Genomic DNA, 20,935 nt, shown 5'->3' on the forward strand with positions numbered 1-20,935 from the left:
GTGGATTTTATAATTAAACAATATTTGAAACTTATGATTTAACGGTAGCATTCAAATTAAGTAGCAACATGAGTAGCATCAATGCACCCCTGGGGCTTCGTAGGTCGCAGTTTAAGAAACGATGTACAGCATCATTTTTTATACCTACGGCTTTCTCGCCAAACATGCTTTAACGCTCATCACTAAACGGCATTGACGGCCAGCGTTCAGGATACGTTTTGTGTTGATTGCATTTAAAATAGCTCCTGGTGGTAATATGTTGATAACCGTTTTCATTTGCTTTGAACCAAGGTTCACAAATTTCATGATTAAAGTTAATCTTTGAAGAAACTTTATCTAGGGCAGTTTTTTATGGGCTTTTCATTTAGACTAAATTCATAACTATACAAAAATTCGTTCGTACAGAAAAGAGAGTTTTATGACTCAAAATATGAAATTAGACCTCTTTGGGTCTTTTTAAAATTCCAAAACCCCGCCTATATGAATTCCTGAGCAACAATTTACCTTTGTGCCAAATTTGGAAAAAATCCGCCGAAAAATGTGGATTTGTATAAGGAACATACACACACACCCACAAACATACATCCATTTTTATATATATAGATTTTATTAATTCACTTATTTATTAACATTATTTTAATTCCTCCTTTACAGAAATGCATAGCAACATTAAAGTAAAGTTTAAAAAAAAAAAAACTTTTATGAAGCAATTTTAATGTAGGGCTCCCGATTTATCGAAAAGGTCACGTTGGTTGCTTGTGTAAACAATGCTTGAAATACTTGCAGAACAATTTTGGTTGAATAATTTTACATTGCAGAATATTGTCAAGTATTCTGCTTCAGGGCTCAGGTTGAGAGAATGTTTATTCTAGAAACTCTACCATTGTCCACTGCTGACAGAAAACATCTGAAACATGACTCCCCTCCCACATAGCTGTGGTGAATACCAACTGTGAAAATCACAAACAAAAGAAAGAGCCCAAGGACACAATTTTCTTCTCAAGAGCACGTAACTGGGGGAGATAAAGTAAAAGGCATAGGAGTTAGAAAAACAAGTTTAGAGGGATTGAAATTTTTTTGAGTGAATGGGAAAAAAATTAAAGTTATCAAGAAGGAGGAAAAAATACTTCAAGTTAAAGATATAAAATTTCATTAAAAAAGCATTAGAGGTGCAGGGAAATATTTTTTTTTTTCAAGCTATCAAAAATTTCGAGTTATCGAAGTTCGAGTTATCGCGAGTTGACTGTATTTGAAATTGACAGCTAAAATTTATATTTAAAATTTATTATAGCCAAATAATATAACGTAGGGGGAGATGGGGTACATTGGACCGCGGCTCATGTTGGACTGGTAATACTATTAATATTTTTTATTTTATAACCAACAAATAGCACCTATGGTCCTACAAATCCTATAATGAAATCTCATGTTACAGTTATATTGAAGAAATTTTATTCTAGAAAGTATTATTTCAGTAGTCCTGAGTAATTTTCAGAAAACTGTAACTTAATTTTTTTTAATGGTTTTCATCAAGATTGCGGGGGGGAATTGAACTCCTTTCTTAAAATAAGTTCTTTTAGTTCATAATAATTGGCAATTTTTCCATTTTTTGTCAAAAAGAAAAAAATTATGACAGCACTTTTTCAGGCAAAGAAGGTGGGGTAGGTTGGTCCACTCTTCGTGGGGCATGTTGCACCAGACCAACCTACAACACATAATTTAAAAACTTTTTTTTTCTCTTAAATCTCAATAATTATAACAATATTCTTTGTGTTTGAAAATTATACATTCATTTCATTTCATGTTACACTATTTCCGAAATAATAATAATAAAAACTTAGGACAAAAAAAGCAAAGATATATTTTATTATTATTTAACAAAAATTATACTAAATTAATTTTACCAAAAGATTTATTTCTGTCTGCCCTTTTTTACTATTTATATTTTCAAATGTATTTCTAAATTTTTGCAGACAATTGTTTTCTAAGAATAAAATATGCAATACATGCTATAATAAAGTTCCTGTATTAAACAAATATTTTTTGCTGAATAAGCATTCTACATAGAAATCAAAAGCGCCTATATAGGTGGGCAAGGGGAGGGGGCTTGAGCCCTCCCTTAGAAACTAGAACTTTCTTGCTTTTAGTACTTTTTTCTTTGCAAAAATGTAAAAACATTTCTTCTCCAGCCATTAATGAATAAGTTATTAAAAGTGCCAAATTTTAATGACTCTAATCTGTCCTGAAATCTGCTTCCATGGGGAAAATATCCTGCTAAACCATGATTAAAATATCTGAGCCCCCCCCCCCCCCCCCGCCCTTACAATTTTGCCTATGGGCGCCCATGATAGAAATAAAAATAAAACACATAATTGATTAAATGAATACAAAAATATACTTTTACTTAAGAGTATCTAATTTTGATTTTAGAACACAAAGATATGCTAACTTAAAGCTGTCAATTTTAATGCAGAGGGAGGTAGGGTACGTAGGACCGGTTTCAATTATTTTAATACTGTTAATATTTTTATTTTATTTTATGACTAACAAATACCACCTATGGTCCTAAAAATACTATATAATGAAATCACATGGTACAGTTATATTGAACAAATTTTATTCCAGAAAATGGTGTTATTTCAGTACCCCTGAGTAATTTTCAGAAAACTAACATAATTTTTTTTAAATGGTTTTCATCAAGATTGTGGGAAAAAAATTTCCCACCTCCCTCCTTTCTTAAAGTAAGTTCCTTTGTAATATAATTTCCAATTTTCTCATTTTTTGTCAAAAAGAAAACAATTATGATATCACTTTTTCAGACCAAGAAGGTGGGATAGGTTGGTCCACCTTTTGTGGGGCACATTGGGCCCAACCAACCTACCCCATATAATTTAAAATTTTTTTGCTCTTAATTCTCAATAACTACAACAATATTCTATGATTTTTCTTTTGATTTTTAAAAAATAATTGTGTACTAATGGTGAATGCTTATTGCTGTTTTAAATAAAGATGATTTATCAAAAAATCTATTTAATATGTTATACTGATCTTTAAAGGAATAGGTAGAGAGAATGAGGTAGTTACAAAGTTTAATAATATTTATGACTAAAGTTATAACAAATGTTGTTTGAGTTATGCGGTCCAACGTACTCCACCCGTGGGGCGCATTGGTCCACTTTACGAGGTTCCATTTAAAAATTAATGTGAAAAAAGTTTATCAATTCAACACTTCCAAAAAAATCTGTGGGGTCGAGAAGTGTTTAGTGAAACTTATTGTAGAAAATTAAACTGATCATTAAATTTTTTGATGAAATAAAAAATAATTAAAAAGCAGACCAATGTGCCCCACCTCCCCTTACTTTTTCTTTGAAATATATGGTATTAGTATAAAAGGATTCTTTCCTTTTTGGAGTTGTTACAGGCAATGCTATGAAGAAAAAAAACTTTTCCCCCCTAGCGAATATTGATGTAACTTTGCATAAGAGTAACATATAACTTATCCTTCCAAAACCCAACAAGTTTGAGTAGTTTTCCGATCAATTCCAAGTTAGTGCCATTTGAAACCTCACGAAAAATAGCGCTGAAATTGCTTAACTTCCTTCAAATTAAAAAAAAAAATGAGGCTGAAAAATCACAGGTGGAAAATTTAAAAGCTTTTTTAAGCCTAATTTAGTAACGGGAAAATTATCGCATGCACACTCTCCTTTTAAATTAGCGTGAATATAACCATTCAGAAGGTTGCAATTTTTTCTCGACTGTGACTAAATAAATTTTGTTTTTGTTTTGAGGTAAAAATTTCTCCTCTTGAGTATCATTTGGCATTTTATCTTCCTTTTTTCTTTTTTTTTGTACTGCCAACAGAAGACAATCAGAAAAGATGCCCTTTAATTTGTTCGGAAATTTTTTATTTGTCATTTTCTTTCTTTCAGAATGATTATTTTGAGGGGAAATTTTACAGTATTTTTTTTTTCTCATATTGAAGCTGATCGTTTAACATGCGTCATTTGACATAACTTTTATTTTTGAGGTGGACCGTGCAAAGAGCTAGTATAGTAATATACTAATAGCAGCTAATTCAACCATTTAATAGTTTTAAGCTTTTATCATTAATGAAAATAAGAATTGAAAACTTATCTACATACAAGGACATATGTGTTACTAACAGTATTAGGAACATTTTTGCTCAATAAAAGTTTAATCATTTTAAATATTGTCTCTGTTTAAAAAAATAAAAAAACCTTTTAATGTTTTTTGAGCTCTCAAATTGTAACCACACTTCATATAATAAAACAGTTTGGCTGGCAATTCGCATTATTATCTTAACTGCTGACAATGTTTGGCCTTAGTGATACATTGTGGATAAGATTTCTAGATTCTAATCTGACTTTAAGAAATCCATCTCTTTTGGATGAACAACAAACTGTGGTTGACGCTTCTTCGTCTAATTTTGCGCATCATCTCAGTGCTTTAGTATAACATGAGGTTTTGGAAATCATATAATTCAGTAGATATGCCATAAAGCATCATTTCTTTTAAAGTTTTATCTGTAATTCCTTTTTCAAGAGGATGATCCGAGTTTTCCCACTTCTGCTTATCAAAGAACTCAAGGTAGTCTGTCTCTCTGCATAGAAATTGAAATCTGGAATTGTAAATTTTTGTTATCCAATCGAATTCTTCAAACTTGCCATCATACTATGTTTAGATCATCAGCACTTGTTCTGCAAACTGGTTACTTTGAGAATCTAAAAAATATAACACTGGGTATTGCGAATGACCATCATCAGAGAACTTGTTTTGAGACGGACTATGACGACCAGTTCGAAGAATTAAACTGAACAATGAAAATTTATAACTCCAGATTTCAATTTTGAGGCTGAGAGACTACTATGAGCTCATTGAAAAGCAGAACTGATAGAACTTGGCTTCCTCTTTCAAAAAGGGGATTTCCGATAAAACTTTGAAAGAAAGGGTGCTTGCTGCTTGATAGCGTACCTACTGAGTAGCATGGTTTTCAAAACCTCACATGTCATACTGAAGCAGTGAGACAATAGGTAAAATAAGAAAAAGAAGTGTCCAGCACAGTTTGTTGTCTAACCAAAAGGGGTGTATTTATTTGAGTCAGATTAGAACAGGGCCGGATTTAGGGGAGGGCAAGAGGGGCTACTGCCCCGGGGCCTCCACAATAAAAATTTTTCAAAATATCCTAACTTTCACGAGTCGAAAATATCAGATATATACATTATACATACAGTGAAGCACCGTTTACATGTTTCTCTTTTATATGCTTTTATCAATTATACGTTTTTAAAATTGGTCCCTGCAAAGTCTAATACACATTAACCTATACCTATTATACGTTTTTTCATTTGTACGCTTTTTTCATACAGTCCCTTCAAAAACGTATAAACGGTGCTTCACTGTATATATCAAAATATTCGGATTTATATCAAAATATCAGAAATTATCGAAAATATGATGATCTTTTCAAACCCTGATTAGGGGCCTCCACACTTCAAATCCGGCCCTGGATTAGAATCTCGAAATATTAAGCCACAATATCATCAAGACTGAAAATTATGAGAAGTCAAATAGCGCCAAACTTATGTTTTATTGTAATCAATGTGGTTACAGTTTGAGGGTTCAAAAACCATTAAAATTTATTTAGCATTTTCTTTTGTTTTGAAGGGTGGCTTATGTGGGCTGTTGCAAGCCACATTTATATCTAAAAATTTTTATACTTAACCTTTGTTATCTATTATAGGTAAATTTGACTTTTGAGCCAAAGTTATGAGCTAAGTGGAGAATTAATTTTTTTATTAGATAAGAAATGCTTTTATTACTTATTTTATCCATATCTATGTAAGAATTAATTAATAATAAAAACAAACTTTTACAAATCATAACTTCTAATATTTCTTCTCTTATTACGGAGTAACACGATGTTATTCAATTCTGACACTATATTGGTCAAATTCAACGTATGTGTGGAAGTTTAAAATACAGTTTATTATTAAAATGATCTTATGCAGTGTGCAATCTACACAAAAAGAACGCTACATCAAATTTTGATATTTGATGAAATTATTGTAACTTTTTCCAGTTTTTATGCAATAATGGTCAACTTCAAGGCGCAAGCGACACCTCAAGATATTTTTTGCGGTCAAAATCCTTTTGCATGACCAAATATCTCTACAAACAGTAACTTTTCCAGGCTGTTACTTAGCGTTTATAAGATTTTGATTTTTTTCACTCTACCTTAATGAACAGGCCATTACTTCAAAAGAAAGTCCACCTCATACTGGAGTGCAATTAAATGAATCTGAATCCAGTTTTTGTTTTAAAAAACACTGCTTATTTTGTGGCGATGAAGAGGCTGAAAAGAAGGGCAGATTTATCGCAGAAAAATTCATAAATTTTCTACATTTACATTTAAAGAACCCCTTTTAAAATTAGCTAAAGATTGTTCTGAGGCATGTCAAAAGCTGCCCTTGCATGTATTAATTTTGAGTATGATACTGCGCTTTCTTCTCAGCCTCCTCATACGCTTCATCGTCACAAAATAAGCAGTGTTTTTTAAAACAAAAGCTAGATTCAAATTCACTTAATTGCGCTCCAGTACAAGGTGAACTTTTTTTGAAGTACTGATGGCCTTTTCATCCTCACATTGCTGCAGAGTTTGCACTTTTCTGGGTGTATGACCTTCTGCAGTTCACGTGAATTGTAACGGACTTTTGACTTCTTAAATAATCGGGTCATTCCATGTCAACTCAACACACCCATTTTACCTCACCCCCTCAGATTTTGATAAAATTTGGCACACATATAGTGGGCACTAAGAATAACAAAAATACAAAATTTCAAATTTTTATCTTGAATAGTTTTTTGTGTACGGCCTTGTAAAGTTTTCAAAAAATCATGAAAAACTACAAACAAGCAATTTTCAAATTGCTCTAAAAGCTGTCAAAATTGAGTTAGAGAGGTGGGACCAGTGTTATTTTGTAGCTTTTTTAATGCTCTTTTAAGAGATATGCAACATGTCCTATGTAGTAGTAAAAAAAGTTTTTTTTGGTGCAAATCAAATTTTTGATTTTGATTTTTTTCAAAAAGTACCACTTTTAAAATTTTCAAAAAAATTCTATAAATAGACAGTACTTTCATAAACTGCCATGCAAAGTTTTATGATGGGATGGTAATGGGATCTGTGCCAAAAAAAAATATTACTGACCCCTATTTTTTTTAAATACCAGATTTTGACCAAATAATAATTACTTTATTATAGTAAAATATATTGTAGTAAATGCTTTCATGACGGATATTGTACTTTAAATTTTTCTTATAAAAATATTAGTAAAAATTAAGGCAAATAAAATACCAAAATTTAAAATTATATCAATTTATGCTGTATGAAATACAAATACAATAAATATTTACAATAAAATTTTCATAAAAACAGTTTTGACCAAATAATAATAATTTTAATGTAGTGATATAAGATTTTTGAAAAATCACTTGAGTAGCGGAAACTGGGAGGTTTGACCCACTTTTTACTAAGGTTTTTTTTTTTTTTTAAGTTTGAATAAAAAAAATTCCTGGTTGACTTTTTTCGAAAGGAAATACATCCAAGCAACTTTTTACATTGCTGTTATTTATTTAAGTTAAAAATTATTTTCTTTATTAAAGATTTTTCAAGAGTGTTCAAACTGGGTCAAACCTCCCCACTTGAGGGACATTTGACACACCATAAGAGAGGTTTGACATAAAACTATATATACCCTATATATAATATACATTAAATTGTTTATGAAATAAACACTCTGTGCTCATAATAAATTCATAAAACCTATATTTCTAGGCTATATATAAACTGTGGTTTTGGGGCAAAACTGCTAGTTCTGTATAACATAATGATGTTTTAGAAATCTACAATACAAGTTGAACATACTTTTGTTGTTTGGTGAATACATGAAGAGTTATCATTAGTCGACAGCTTTACAATAATTAATAGATTTTATAAGCCTTTACATTTATGAGTGATATAGAAGGGTGAGAGTTATTTTAACTTCATTGAAAATTTACACAGAACTAAAAATATTAATTTTAAACAAATAAGAAATCACTACTAACTTAAAAAAGGTTAAAGAAGTGAAATTGTTGAGTATAAATCAGATTTTATGTAAAGAAGGAGGTCCATGTTCAGAAGTTCACTGTTTAAATTTTGAAAAAGCCAATTGGGTTTGGTCTATATCATTTTCTAGAAGAGCGTAAGTTCTTTCTGTTGGAGTAACAGGGTCCACTCTTGTTAGTATGTTCACAACAGAGACCCACATTACATCTGAATGCCTGGGGTAGGAAAAAGATTTGGTTGGTCCACTTGGATAAAGAAAAGCAATTTTAACTTCATCTTGTTCTTCGTTTTTTTCCAATACATAACCAAGCCACCAATTGTTGTCATACACGGCAGTAACGCAGCCTCTTATATCTTCAAATGTAAGTTTCTCAGGAGATTTCGTTACCTCCTTTTCCCACACCTGAGTATCATTTGAAAAGTACTTCACTAATAATTTTGAACCACTTTTAGGGATGAACGAATGGAACTGCTATGTACCTTTGATTGTTAAGGCTTCTTTAAATCGAGGCTGTAAAATCTTATCAGTTTCAATGTAATCTTTTTGTGTGGAAAAGGCAAAATCTACTTTTGGAACATTTTCGACTGCCCACTCAAAAAGATCTCTTGGTGTTTGGATCTGGTTTTCGTATGGTCTCTGCAAACTTGCTCGAGCTGCCAGTCTCTTAATTGAACCGCCTACTCCATCACAAGGCCCTTTTCCATGCGCCGTGGCCGAAAACTGCCACTCGGCTTCAATACCGAAATCTTTCTGATGAAGACAAAGGTTCAAAAAAATTTTCTTATTTTTGTATTGTGCGCCAGAACTGTCTGAAAAGTAATAGATTTTTTTTGGAAGCTTTTGGAACTTATTTGTTAAATAAGGAATGAGTTTCCTGAGAAAAGTGTAGACTGTGATTGTATTGTGTTCTAGGCAGTCAGAAATGACAACGAAGTTCAAGTGTTCAATTTTGCCGTTCTTAAAGTATATCACAAAGGGATGTATGGTGACCTGCTGACTAGTCCAGTGGTAGCTCTGGGCTTCATCCTGTAAAACTATGCTGTAATTTTCAGAGAAATCACATGTAATTACAAATTCTGACTCTCTGATGTTTTCTTTAATGTTGTTGAGGAATGATGCTTGTTGCTTTGCAATAAAATCATGTTGGACTAAAGAAGGCATGTTGCTGCAAAATAAATCTATAAATTTGTCTGAGGTTTTCTCAAACATCTCTAGGTTGCAGCGATCGACTGACACCCATTGGCGAAACTGAACTTTTTCAATTAAGTTTTTTTCAAAAGAAGTTTCTAAAATTTTCCGTAAAGCAGTTTCTCCAGAGCAATACTCACAGTTCCCCATGTTGCAATCTATTGTTGATGGGTTACAAAGCATCTTTGCAATACAATCCTTGTAGGTTTTCAAGTTAGCATCTGTAAGTTAATTTAGCTTAGCATTTTCCATCATCAACTTTATGTTTTGATGAGTTGTGCACACACATACAGAGTGTGTGCCGCTCTGCCCATCTAATATACAGTGTTTTGGTTTTAATTCCGCGAATTTAGAAAAACCAATTTTTATATTTGGGTGCTTATCTTTGAAATGATTATAAGCTTCTTTTAGATTACACAAAATAAGTCTCTTTGACATTTTTTTCATGTGGAGAGTCTGGCTTGAGCAAGTTAGAAGAAATACCAGGCCCCCCATGTGGCAGATTGGTGTTTGTTTTAACTTTCACAGAAAGGTACCAACTTGCTAGATCTGCAGATACTGGATCAAGTGAATGGAAGGGAAAAGTTTTTTTTAAATAATACTTGCTTATCAAACTATTTAGCCACAACAATATTTATTGTAAATTTATCAACTTTTCATACAGCATAAATTGATATAATTTTATTTAAATTTTGGTGTTTTATTTGCCTTAATTTTTACAAATATTTTTATAAGAAGAATTTAAAGTACAATGCATTCATATTTGTCATGAAAGCATTTACTACAAAATATTTTGTTACAATAAAATAATTATTATGTCAAAATCTGATATTTATGAAAAATAGGAGTCAGTAGTAATTTTTTTTGACATAGTTCCCATAACCATCCCATCATAAAACTTTGCATGGCAGTTTATGAAAGTACTGTCTATTTATAGAATTTTTTTGAAAATTTTAAAAGTGGTACTTTTTGAAAAAAATCAAAATCAAAAATTTGATTTGCACCAAAAAAAACTTTTTTTACTACTACATAGGACATGTTGCATATCTCTTAAAAGAGCATTAAAAGAGCTACAAAATAACACTGGTCCCACCTCTCTAACTCAATTTTGACAGCTTTTAGAGCAATTTGAAAATTGCTTGTTTGTAGTTTTTTCACGATTTTTTGAAAACTTTACAAGGTTGTACACAAAAAACTATTCAAGATAAAAATTTGAAATTTTGTATTTTTGTTATTCTTAGTGCCCACTATATGTGTGCCAAATTTTATCAAAATCTGAGGGGGTGAGGTAAAATTTTAATTAAAAGTGTGTTGATTTGACACGGAATGACCCAATCAGAAAACTCATAACTCCTCGCGACACTTGCATCGATTAAAGTTGGCATTCCACAACTGCCCAGTAAAACAGTTTCACCTTCAGTCAAAAGTTTATTGCAAATAAAGCAAAATTGACATTTTCCTAAAATATTGATCAGCAAACACAAAAGTAGACACTTGTAATAAATACGTCTATTCACTCGAACTGCATGTTTAACTCTAAAATAAGCAGGGACATCAGGGGTACCACCCAGGATAGGTCATGGTCCAGACTGCGCCATCGAAATTTTTAGGGGGTTGTTTTGAGAGGTATTTTTCTCATTTTTGGAGGGGGCTCCATGATATTCAGGGGGTGCACCCATGCCCTTAGGAGGGTGGGCACCCCTGGGTACGTGAACAACTCTATACAGACTAGAATAGCCAATGTTATTCAAGGCCATGCGAGTAGAGGGGATTCTATAAGTGACTGGCTATCTCTTGAGAGTATGCAATATCTGGGAAATGGTTTGGTCTTGGAGAAAAAATCATAAGGACTATTTTCATAGAAAATTTTTAGATCTACAACTTTGGTCCGAGGTACTTTTGGATAAAACTTACCGTTTTTAAGAAAAATCCAAAAAACCTAAAATTTTGACCATTGACCTCGAAACACTTTTTTAGCTCACATGGGATCGATAGGGACTTTTGGCACTTTATTTGTAATGGTAAACCCAAGGTCTCTACAAAAATTTGGCTTTGTCGGAATTTTTGTTATTTTCATTCTGTAAATTGACCGGACTAATAAGCAACAAACATACTTCTCTACTGTACTTGATCAAACAAACAAAACTATAAAAATTATATCAGTTACAGAATAGAAAAAAAGCTACCTTATATTTTCTTTTGTAAATCTGTCTTCTTCTGCAGCAGCATCTACAGTATCCAAACACTGATAGTCGTATGTTTGATCACAAATTTCTCTTTCACTGTTGGTTTTCTTTTCAGATCTTGTAGGTTTTACATATTTATTTTTACAGTTCTGAGCTACTCTTTTCCCTTTACAACTAGGGTCAGTGTTATTAGGTACAGTGGAGAGATTAACTTCTTCGAATGTTTCAGAAACACTTCTTTTGATTTTCATGGGACCTCTAGTTTGAATCATAGCTGCTTCTAAAATAATTAGAAAAAAATACATAATTGTCACTATAATTCAAGTATATTATGCACACACATGTATACAGTAGAGTCTCGATAATCCGAGTCTCGAAAGTTCGAGGTTCCGCTTAATTTGAGGTGCTTACTTTATACTTTCATTTACATTTTTTAGTTCCAAAAAAAAGAAAAGATTTTTATAAAAATCTGAATTTTTTTTCCTGCCATTACATTTATTTAACTAGATACAGTAATTAATAAAAAAGGAATTGAGAGTTTGTTGTCAACAACACTCCTTAAGTTGAACGATATACGTGTAGTCATCGACTGCACAACATGAATTACAAAATGCCTTGAAGATGATAACTTGATACGTGAAACTAACAATGATTTGCCGCAAAGAACATGTAAACATGCCTTTTGGAAAATTAGAATACCTGATGATAGTCAAAAAGGAAGGTTCAAAACTTGACTCCTCATGAGTAATGTATTTGAAAGATGAAACAGAAACCTTATACAACTAACCGTTTTTGTGGTATGCAAGATAACATATGCTCGCAAGCAAACAGATACAAACGTTATGACAGAACTCATTGAAATAGATTCGGGAAACGATTCGGTCAAAATACATGTTTGGTTGCCTACAAATTTGCTCGAGTAAATAAGTACATACAGACTTTGAGGGAAAAGTACAAATTCGTTTCGAGGTAATTTAAAACGAAATTTATGTTGAAATTTCAGTGAGAATTTTTCACGACAACAATACTGCTTTTCTTTGTATAAGGAAGTAAAAGGGGCTACTCCTTATGTAATCGGAAAAGTGAAAAATTAATCTGGATGAATTTTATGGATAATCCGAGTTTTCAGTAATTCGAGGTGGCATGAGCCCCAATTACCTCGGATTTTCGAGACTCTACTGTAGTATATAAACTACATGTACATCAATAACAAACTATTCTACGGGGAAAAAATCATACCTGAATGAGAAACAAAACAGTAGTTAAAGGTTAAAAAAAATCAAGAACCATGTACAAAATAAGAGCCTTCATAAATGATAACCAAAGAGATTTTTTTTTTTTTTTTTTTTTTCAAATTAGTATATAGCTATTACCCTGTTTGTTATTACTCCCCAACTCTCCCAAATCTGAACCACTCTAGGACCTGAACTTTTCACTATCGTTCACCAAGCTATCTACAACATTATAGTACAGCACAGGGTGTTCTCATCCTTACAGGGCTCTGCGTACTGTTCAAGGGCGCCCATATAGGGGGCAAGGGGGGGGGGGCCAAGCCCCTCCCTTAGAAATGAGAACTTCCTGGCTTTTAGTGCTTTATTCTTAGTAAAAATGTATAAAAATTTCTTTTCCAGCCATTAATGAATAAGTTATTAAAAATGTCAAATTTTAATATATCTAATCTGTGCTGAAATTGGTTTCCATGGGGAAAATATTCTGCTAAACCATGGGGAAACATTTTGAGTCCCCCCTTAAAATTTTGCATATGGGTGCCCTTGGTACTGTTTTCAACACTGATGTAGTAAAGTCATGCTACGACACCGCCATGTAAGGTCAATAAAAGTAGTGCAATCAGAATTTGAAACTGAAAATGACTAGTAATGGGAGATAGGGCACATTGGTTCCCTTTTCTACTAATCATTTTTTATCTGATGAAAAAATTTAATGAGTAATTTGATTGTCCACCCCATAAGGTTCGTTAAACATTTCTCACAATCTTGGATTTTCTTTGAAAATGTTCAATTCATTAACTTTTTTGCAATCAATTTTGTGTCCTGAGCGCGGGGTATGTTGGTCCGCATTACAACAATTTTAATGATAAATATTATCCAATATTGTTACTAACTTATGTTCTCTTGTGTTTAGCATGAAAACAAATTCATTTAAAGATAAATATAACATATTAAAATATTAAACTTACTAACATCTACTTTTCATGATTTATGCCAGAACCATCTATTTTCTCAAGAACCGGTGCAACTTAGTTCTTCATCAACTTCACAGTTTGTTATTGCATTTTTTTAAAAAAAGTTGCAGACTTATGAAAATTACACGGTAGTGGAAAAAAAGTGACAAAAATTTAGCAAAAATATAACTATCATATGATTTTATTATAGGATTTGTGGGACTGGTGCTACTTGTTGGTAATGAATTATAAAAAATATTGAATTAATAGTATTAAATTCATCTCCCCCACTGCTGAAACTATTTATACAAGGGTCACTGAAATTTTTGAAATACAGACAGGTGAGAAGGTAAAAAAAATAAATAACGGTTTAGTTCGAAAATACAAATGATTTTAACACAGCAGACGATTTTTTACTGATTTAGTTCAAGTAAGCCTAGTTCTCTCTCTGCAAGCTTCAAAGAAAATCACAGATCCTGTGAGTCAGAGCCCTTGCTTATGAGACCATAAACACATTATATCCAGATTGGATCAGAATTTATACCGATGACTTTCGTATCGCAAACAGACTTAACTCTGGTGCAAGGATTTTTTGTCCCCTTCATTCGCTAGCCCAGCTGATGTCTATGCAACATCTCTCAGCGGCGAATTACTGGCAATAAAAATTGTTATCACCCAATTAACCTGCCACTTAAGTGGTTTTTCTAGAGCTGTATTACTCAGTGACTCAAGTGCTGCCCTACAACCTATAAACTTTAGGATGTTCCTCTTGCTCCACGTTAGAGACTATGACAGTAACAAGGACATCATATTACAATGAATCCCTGCACATTATGACGTTGAGGGCAATGACGTAGCCGACTCTCTGGCCATAAAGGGTACAATGTTCCTGCAAACTACTAGGCCAGAAGTTCCTTTTGGCACTATTAAGGGCCGTCTGCATCGATTTTTTTAAATTGAAACCAGTTTTCATATCTGGCTGCCATGACAGCCAGTTGCTTTGACCGGCTGTTGTGCTCTCAAGAATTTCTCGATATCTGACGGCTGTCCGTCACTAAATGCAGTCGATTGGGGCATCTCGGAGCGAATGGCAAAGGCCCCTTTTTTAAGTTTCTAGCTTATATATGATTAATTCACTCGTGTTTTCATTTGATTAATGAAACAAGTCTAAGTGAAACATTTATTAAGCATTAACTCCTTTTATTATATTGACGGCAATTCCAAATTTTATAGTATTTATTGATGCAAATGCGTGTTATGACAAGATCAAAGAAAATAAATTCGCAATGAGTTTCTTTTTTTTTTCTTTCATGTTGTTTTTAAATTTGAAAATTAAGTCTGTTCGTTTCTGCTGACAGTTCTCATGCATCAAAAAACAATTCTCGTGTAATACTATGTGTACAAAATGTATACAAAAATGTACAAGAAAGAATATTCTTGGACAGGGCTGTCCAACTGGCGGCCCGCCAACTTCTTATTCAGCATATTTCTTTTTTCGACATTTATTGGTATCAAGAAGCATCTGAGACTACCCTTCTTGGTCAAGCTGGGGTCCCCAAAATTTCCTCTTGATCGTCCTTTTATACTCTTTTCATTGTTTTGAGAGAAAAAGGTACAGGACATCTATAGGTCAAGATCAAGCAGCTCTAACCAGCACACTGGTGTTCAAACGAATTCCTAGAAATAGTATTGCCTTGCGTTGGCGGAGGGAGACAGGGAGGGAAGACCTTTATTCCTATGGCCTTTGTTGATTTCGAAAAAGAAATTGTCTCGTCGCTTCCATGTTTGGGAGCACATTTATGCGAAAGTGCTTCTTCGACAATGAACTTTATCAAGAATTGTCACAGGAGCTCTCTCTCTAACAGTTCATTGATAGACCTTTGTTCTGTTGGCAACGAAAAACATCGAGGTAAGCATTCCTGCCCTTTTAAAGAAGGCGGATCTGCCTCAATTTTCCCATTAAAATTTAAGCAAATTGTTTTATAATCCTCCTGTTTCATTGTTTTATAATTAATTACCTCTTATACATTAAGAATTATTATTAATTATTATTGTATAAGAGGTAAGAACTTATTGTTCAAATTTTTTAAATTGCGGCCGCCAGGCGATCAGTGATTGGAATTCTGGCCCATGGGCTCTTTGCAGTTGGACAGCCCTGTTCTAGGATATAATTTTTTCACACTACAGAACGGAACGTGAAAAAAAACTTTTTGCTCCAAAGAAATAATAAAAGCAACAGAAATAACTGCAAAAAAATATTTTTTATTTTTATCTTTGATGTATTTTCTTTTAATTTTAACCTTTATAAAGAAAATCATTCAAAAAGGAAACAGAATGTTCAACCAGCAAAAATGCATATACTTCTAGCTTATGGATAATATTTCCGCAAAACAAGAATGCGTTAAAAAATAAAATGATTTTCTAAATGTTTCAATTTAATTATAATTTGAAATTGCTTTAAATTTATGAAGAATCTAGTGACTTCAAGAGCATACTTTTTAATATTATGCCAGAATATATTTGCTAAACAATTTTTTTTAGAGAGAGTAAGTTTTTCAACTGTATTATGGTTTTAAAAACAAATCAGTGACTGCTTGGAAATTCGCAAAGAAGTAGTTGATGAATTCTTAAGTATATGTTATGAAGCTATGATTTTTTTAATTACGAAGTATTTTTTAGTTAAAATATAATTTAATCAATAAAACCTCAAATCAGGTATAGGTTTATTTAACAACCTTGCTATCTTGTTATAATCATTATGACAATGTTTCAAAAAAAAAAAAAAAAAAAACACAATTTATAGCATCTCAGTTAAATTATATAGGGTTTAGTATTTAATTGTCTTGAAATGTTAAAGATATTTTACATCAGCATTCAACGTATATTAGTGCGTAATATTTATGAATTTAACAATGTAGATTAAATGGCCTTAACATATCCTAAAAAAACATTTTAAAATAAAGTCATGAAAACTTTGTTGTGAAACATTGTATGGGGGGGGGGGTTAGGGTGGAGCTTATTTGCACTGAAAAAATAAAGTTTTACTTTTTGTAGGTGTTACCCTCTTAATTTGTTCCTTTTGATGAAAAACCACTAAATATGAAGTTTGAATGAGAAATTTTGATATTTAGAGGTAGCTCAATGAACTTGAAGTTTGTTACATAGAGAAAATTTCGACAAAAAGTGATAGTTACACATTTATTTATGTAGCACTTGTAAATCAATTGAGACATGAAAGAAGGTGGTTTCTGGGTTATAAAATGCACCTAGCATTGTTCTGAAAACAAGTTATTGTTTTGAAACAGTCCCAGATAAAATCACTTTCCTGCTGTCAGGGTATATTCTGCGGTGTTTCTCGATGACTTGCAGCAGAAACAGCAACTGCGTTTCATCATATGTTATCAGTCCACTGAACTCCTGAATGAGTGCCACTCCACGTTCAGCATGATCATTCACTACATTTAAAGCTTGAATAATTTTTTTTTTGCTTCTTTGTAGTCATCTCTTGTTTCCCACGATGCTGGATCAACAGAAAAAACGGGCAGGTTTAATGCCTGGAACAGTGACATAGACTTTGCTGTTACAAAATCATCCGAATTTTTGCTCTCAAATGTTTGAAGATCAATCTTCCTCTGTTTAGAATTTTCTTTAGCTGGTTTTATCATAGCACTGACCATTTTTATCTTGGTAGATGCACTGACATGACTATCAAGAAAAGCCAACGAAACTAGTTCCTCTGTTAAATACCATAAATGGTTGGAAAACTTATTTGCAGCTGCTTTCGAGATATTTGTATGAATAGCCGAATATTCAACCAAAGACTTCATTAATAACAGGTCATTATATGGAGCACTTGCAGCTTCTGGTGCTGATATCCATGCTTTCATGTATACACGTGCAATGAAAATGCATACAGCTGTTAATCCCTTCTCTTCTTTAGATGTAAGCTTGAATTGTGATCTAAACATCCAGATTTTGAGACTATAAATACATTTCGACATCCAACGGTGGTGATGCATGGCTCCAGGCGACATAAATTTAACACCTCTAACAGGGGCAGTTCCAAGGAAAATAAGCACAAGTTCAACTAATTCTTTATAATATTCTTTATAATCACCTCTTAGTTGGTTATAAGACTCTTCCATGTATTTTTTTGTATAAGCAATTGTACCTTTTATATTCTTTATCAGTTCATCAACTACGTCAATTGAAATTCCAGTTTCGTACTGGTCGGTGTCAATGAAGTTCCAAAATTCCTTGAAACGTTTGAATAATGGAATTTCAGGAGAAGATGTGGCTCCCTTGCACACTTGAAACACTGGACCTATAATCAGTCCCAACACATGATGCTTGCACGCAAAAGGAACACATGCACCCGAGTTACTGCCAGTGTTTGAACTGGTTGTGTCAAAACACATAGCATGTATGTTGTTTGATATTCCCCAGCTTTCAATAGCTTTAAATACTACTGTAGCCTTTGCCTCACCTCTCCCAGATGGAAGCTTGGGAACTGCAAGTAGCTGGTGAATTCTTTTCCCAGTTACTAGTACAGGCAGGCGATCCACTTTATCTTTTGCAACGAATCAGGAATTAATTTGCTGTCCCAATGGATAACTAGAGGAGCGTTAGGTTGAAACTTAACCTTTATGTCTGCATATTTCTGAGCTTTTTCGTTCCTTCTTTTACAGCGAATTGAGTCCTTATTTAAAGAAAATTCATTGATATTGAATCCTAAGTTTTTTGCAGTTTCTGCTATGATATAGAAAGCCTTTCGGTCTGAAACTTTTGTTCTGTCCAAAGCTGCAGCAAATTGGGGAGTAACTATAGTGTTTTTCTCCCTCGCTTCCTTTTCTGTCTTTTTGATGCTTGTTCTGTGATATCCATTTTCTTACCTTCTTCCGTTGAGCTTAATTTGCTATCAGTTTCAGTATCAGTAGATGATTCAAATTCCACTATAGAATCTTTTAATTCTTTAATTTTCTGTTGCTGTATTCGGACATTTGCTTTTGTTTCTCGTTCAAAGAGCTTTTTTCTCTTTTATATCAAGCTTTTTATAAACTCCTAACATTGATCCACACCTACCTTTCTTCCTTTGTGCTATTAAAAAGTCTTTGTCTTCTTGTAAGACTGCTTTACCGTAAAACATCAGCATGAGCAACATCAAAAAGATCTAGTTTAGAGAGAAAAGTTTATTCCTTAGCTTGCTGTGTTGATGAACATCAAGCTTTTTTTTTCCTCAAAAGCTGCCATTCTTTATACAGCTTTTCAAGCTTCATTTGACAATTTTGGTTGCCTCACATAGGAATTCCAGCTTTTTGCCAAAACTTGGCAATTTCTGTGATGGTCAGAGTTGAAGCTTGTCTTACGGTTTTCTTCAATTCAAGATGATGGTGCAAAAAATTTCCCTGAGCCATACGCAAGGATGGCAATTTTCCATCTTTTAATTCTGGAACTGACCCACCAAGAAGATACAAGTCATTTTGAGATCTTGTGGCTTTTGCAGTCATTTTGCTTTCAAAACTGAAGCAAAAATAAAATACTGAAAACAAATACACATATTGGAAAAGTAAGCAATCTTTGCTTTTCGAAAAAAAAAAAAGGTCTTGCAATGTTAAAATTTTCACAGTTGTTGAGCTACCTCTAAATAATCTTTAAATGTGCTAATATTTGGCCTGAATTTTTTTTTCATACAAAGGAACAAAATGAGAGGGTAAGAGGTTAATATTTTCATAGTTGAAAAATAAGCTCCACCCTAGGGGGGGGTGCACTTTTCTATTTCCGGCTCCCCTCTAAAAATAATTTCTGTATCCGCCCCTGGTTATGATTTCCTTGGAGACCAAATGTAACCTGAAGCTGTATTTTGAGAACTTTTATTTTGGAAAATTTGCTACAGACCCTCCATTAACTCTTAAAATTGCACTTTGATCCCCCTCCCCCTTTCCGAAAATGATCTCCTCTAAAACTAGAAACAGGTACCAGTGAAAATTTAGAATTTTCAAGAGAATTTCTAGCGTTAATAAAATGATTAAATAATCATTTTTTGTTTTAATTGATTAAAATGATAATTAAGGTCGTCTATAGACATTTCACAGTATAAAAACTTAAATTCTAATAATTTTTTTTTCTTACATTTGAATTATGGCAATTACACCAGCTTAGCTTTTATGATAGAGTGATATTTTTAAAAACGTTTAAAGCTGTGTACACAACAATCATTACTAAATACATATAGAAGAAAGCAAGTGGAAAAAAAAAATCTAAAGCACACATTTCTTTACATCATTAAAATTACTGAAAAATGCATATTTTGGCAAAACATATTTCAAATACAATTAATTTACAAAAATAACTATTTCCACACAAAACAAATTAGTTTTTCGACCTTGACGAAGATTGACAATTTCAAAACATTTGTGAGAACAAAAAATTTCACTAAATGCATAGTATTCCGATTTGTTTGAGAGCAAATTCAATAGTAACTTAAAAAAAGTTATAACTAAAACAAAAGTTTTTATTTTTTTCCATTAAATACTTATTTATGAAGTTATGAAGGACATGAAATTGAAAGTTCACAGCTACATTACGTTTCGGTGACTTGTCAGCCACCAATGTAAACAACCATTTGTTCCATCCAAAATTCCAATTAAAATCTCAATTTTGACAATATACAATACCTTCACAGGATTTGTCACTGCATAACGCAGAATTAGTAGAATTTGATTTAATTCTTTCGATATCTTCGTCTGTGAAACCTGACCAACTTTCGGAAGCCATGGTTGAACAAACTTAATACTCTGTAGAAGTGTCATTAAAATCACAATACAGTAGTTACATTGAAATTGTTCACCAAAACAATACCAAACCGGATATTGACTCTCGTTTCAACCTACGGAGCAGAAAGAGTTTACCTCCCCCTTCCCTCCCTCCCCATACATGTCCCAGTTACAGTTAAGTCGTATGTTTCGGTTTTCCGTCCAAAACTAAGCTGGAGGAGCAATCTTCTTTTTGAAAACATTACTGCAGCGTTAAAATATTATAAAATCATGGTTTCAAAAACGTTGCCCATGCTACTGTTTTGGCTGCGACCGATAGCTCACCAGTTAAAACAATGACGTCACCTCCAATGCTTTAGCATTAACTGACGTCACTAACTGCCACGTGATCAATCAACATAAGCTTTCGAATGTAAGCTTTCAGAATTCTTAAACAAACGTGCTTTGTTTTCCAACAAAAATTTATAGGAATATTTGAGT

At 32.8% G+C, this 20,935-nt stretch overlaps 1 protein-coding gene across 1 annotated transcript in view; it reads right to left on the reverse strand.

Annotated features, from left to right (window-relative positions):
* The window catches only part of LOC129224452 (RAB6-interacting golgin-like), a 36,918-nt gene extending 16,328 nt beyond the window's left edge, over nucleotides 1–20,590 (reverse strand). The window contains exons 1-2 of the mRNA XM_054858906.1: nucleotides 20,357–20,590; nucleotides 11,501–11,780 (exon numbers count right to left, since the gene is read on the reverse strand). Coding sequence (XP_054714881.1) covers nucleotides 11,501–11,780; nucleotides 20,357–20,456 — 380 coding nt within the window. The 5' untranslated portion in view covers nucleotides 20,457–20,590. The remainder of the gene's footprint in view (nucleotides 1–11,500; nucleotides 11,781–20,356) is intronic.
* Between the last annotated feature and the right edge of the window lie 345 nt (nucleotides 20,591–20,935).

This window comes from Uloborus diversus, chromosome 6 (genome assembly GCF_026930045.1).
Source record: "Uloborus diversus isolate 005 chromosome 6, Udiv.v.3.1, whole genome shotgun sequence".
In the NCBI taxonomy this organism is placed as follows: Eukaryota; Metazoa; Arthropoda; class Arachnida; order Araneae; family Uloboridae; genus Uloborus; species Uloborus diversus.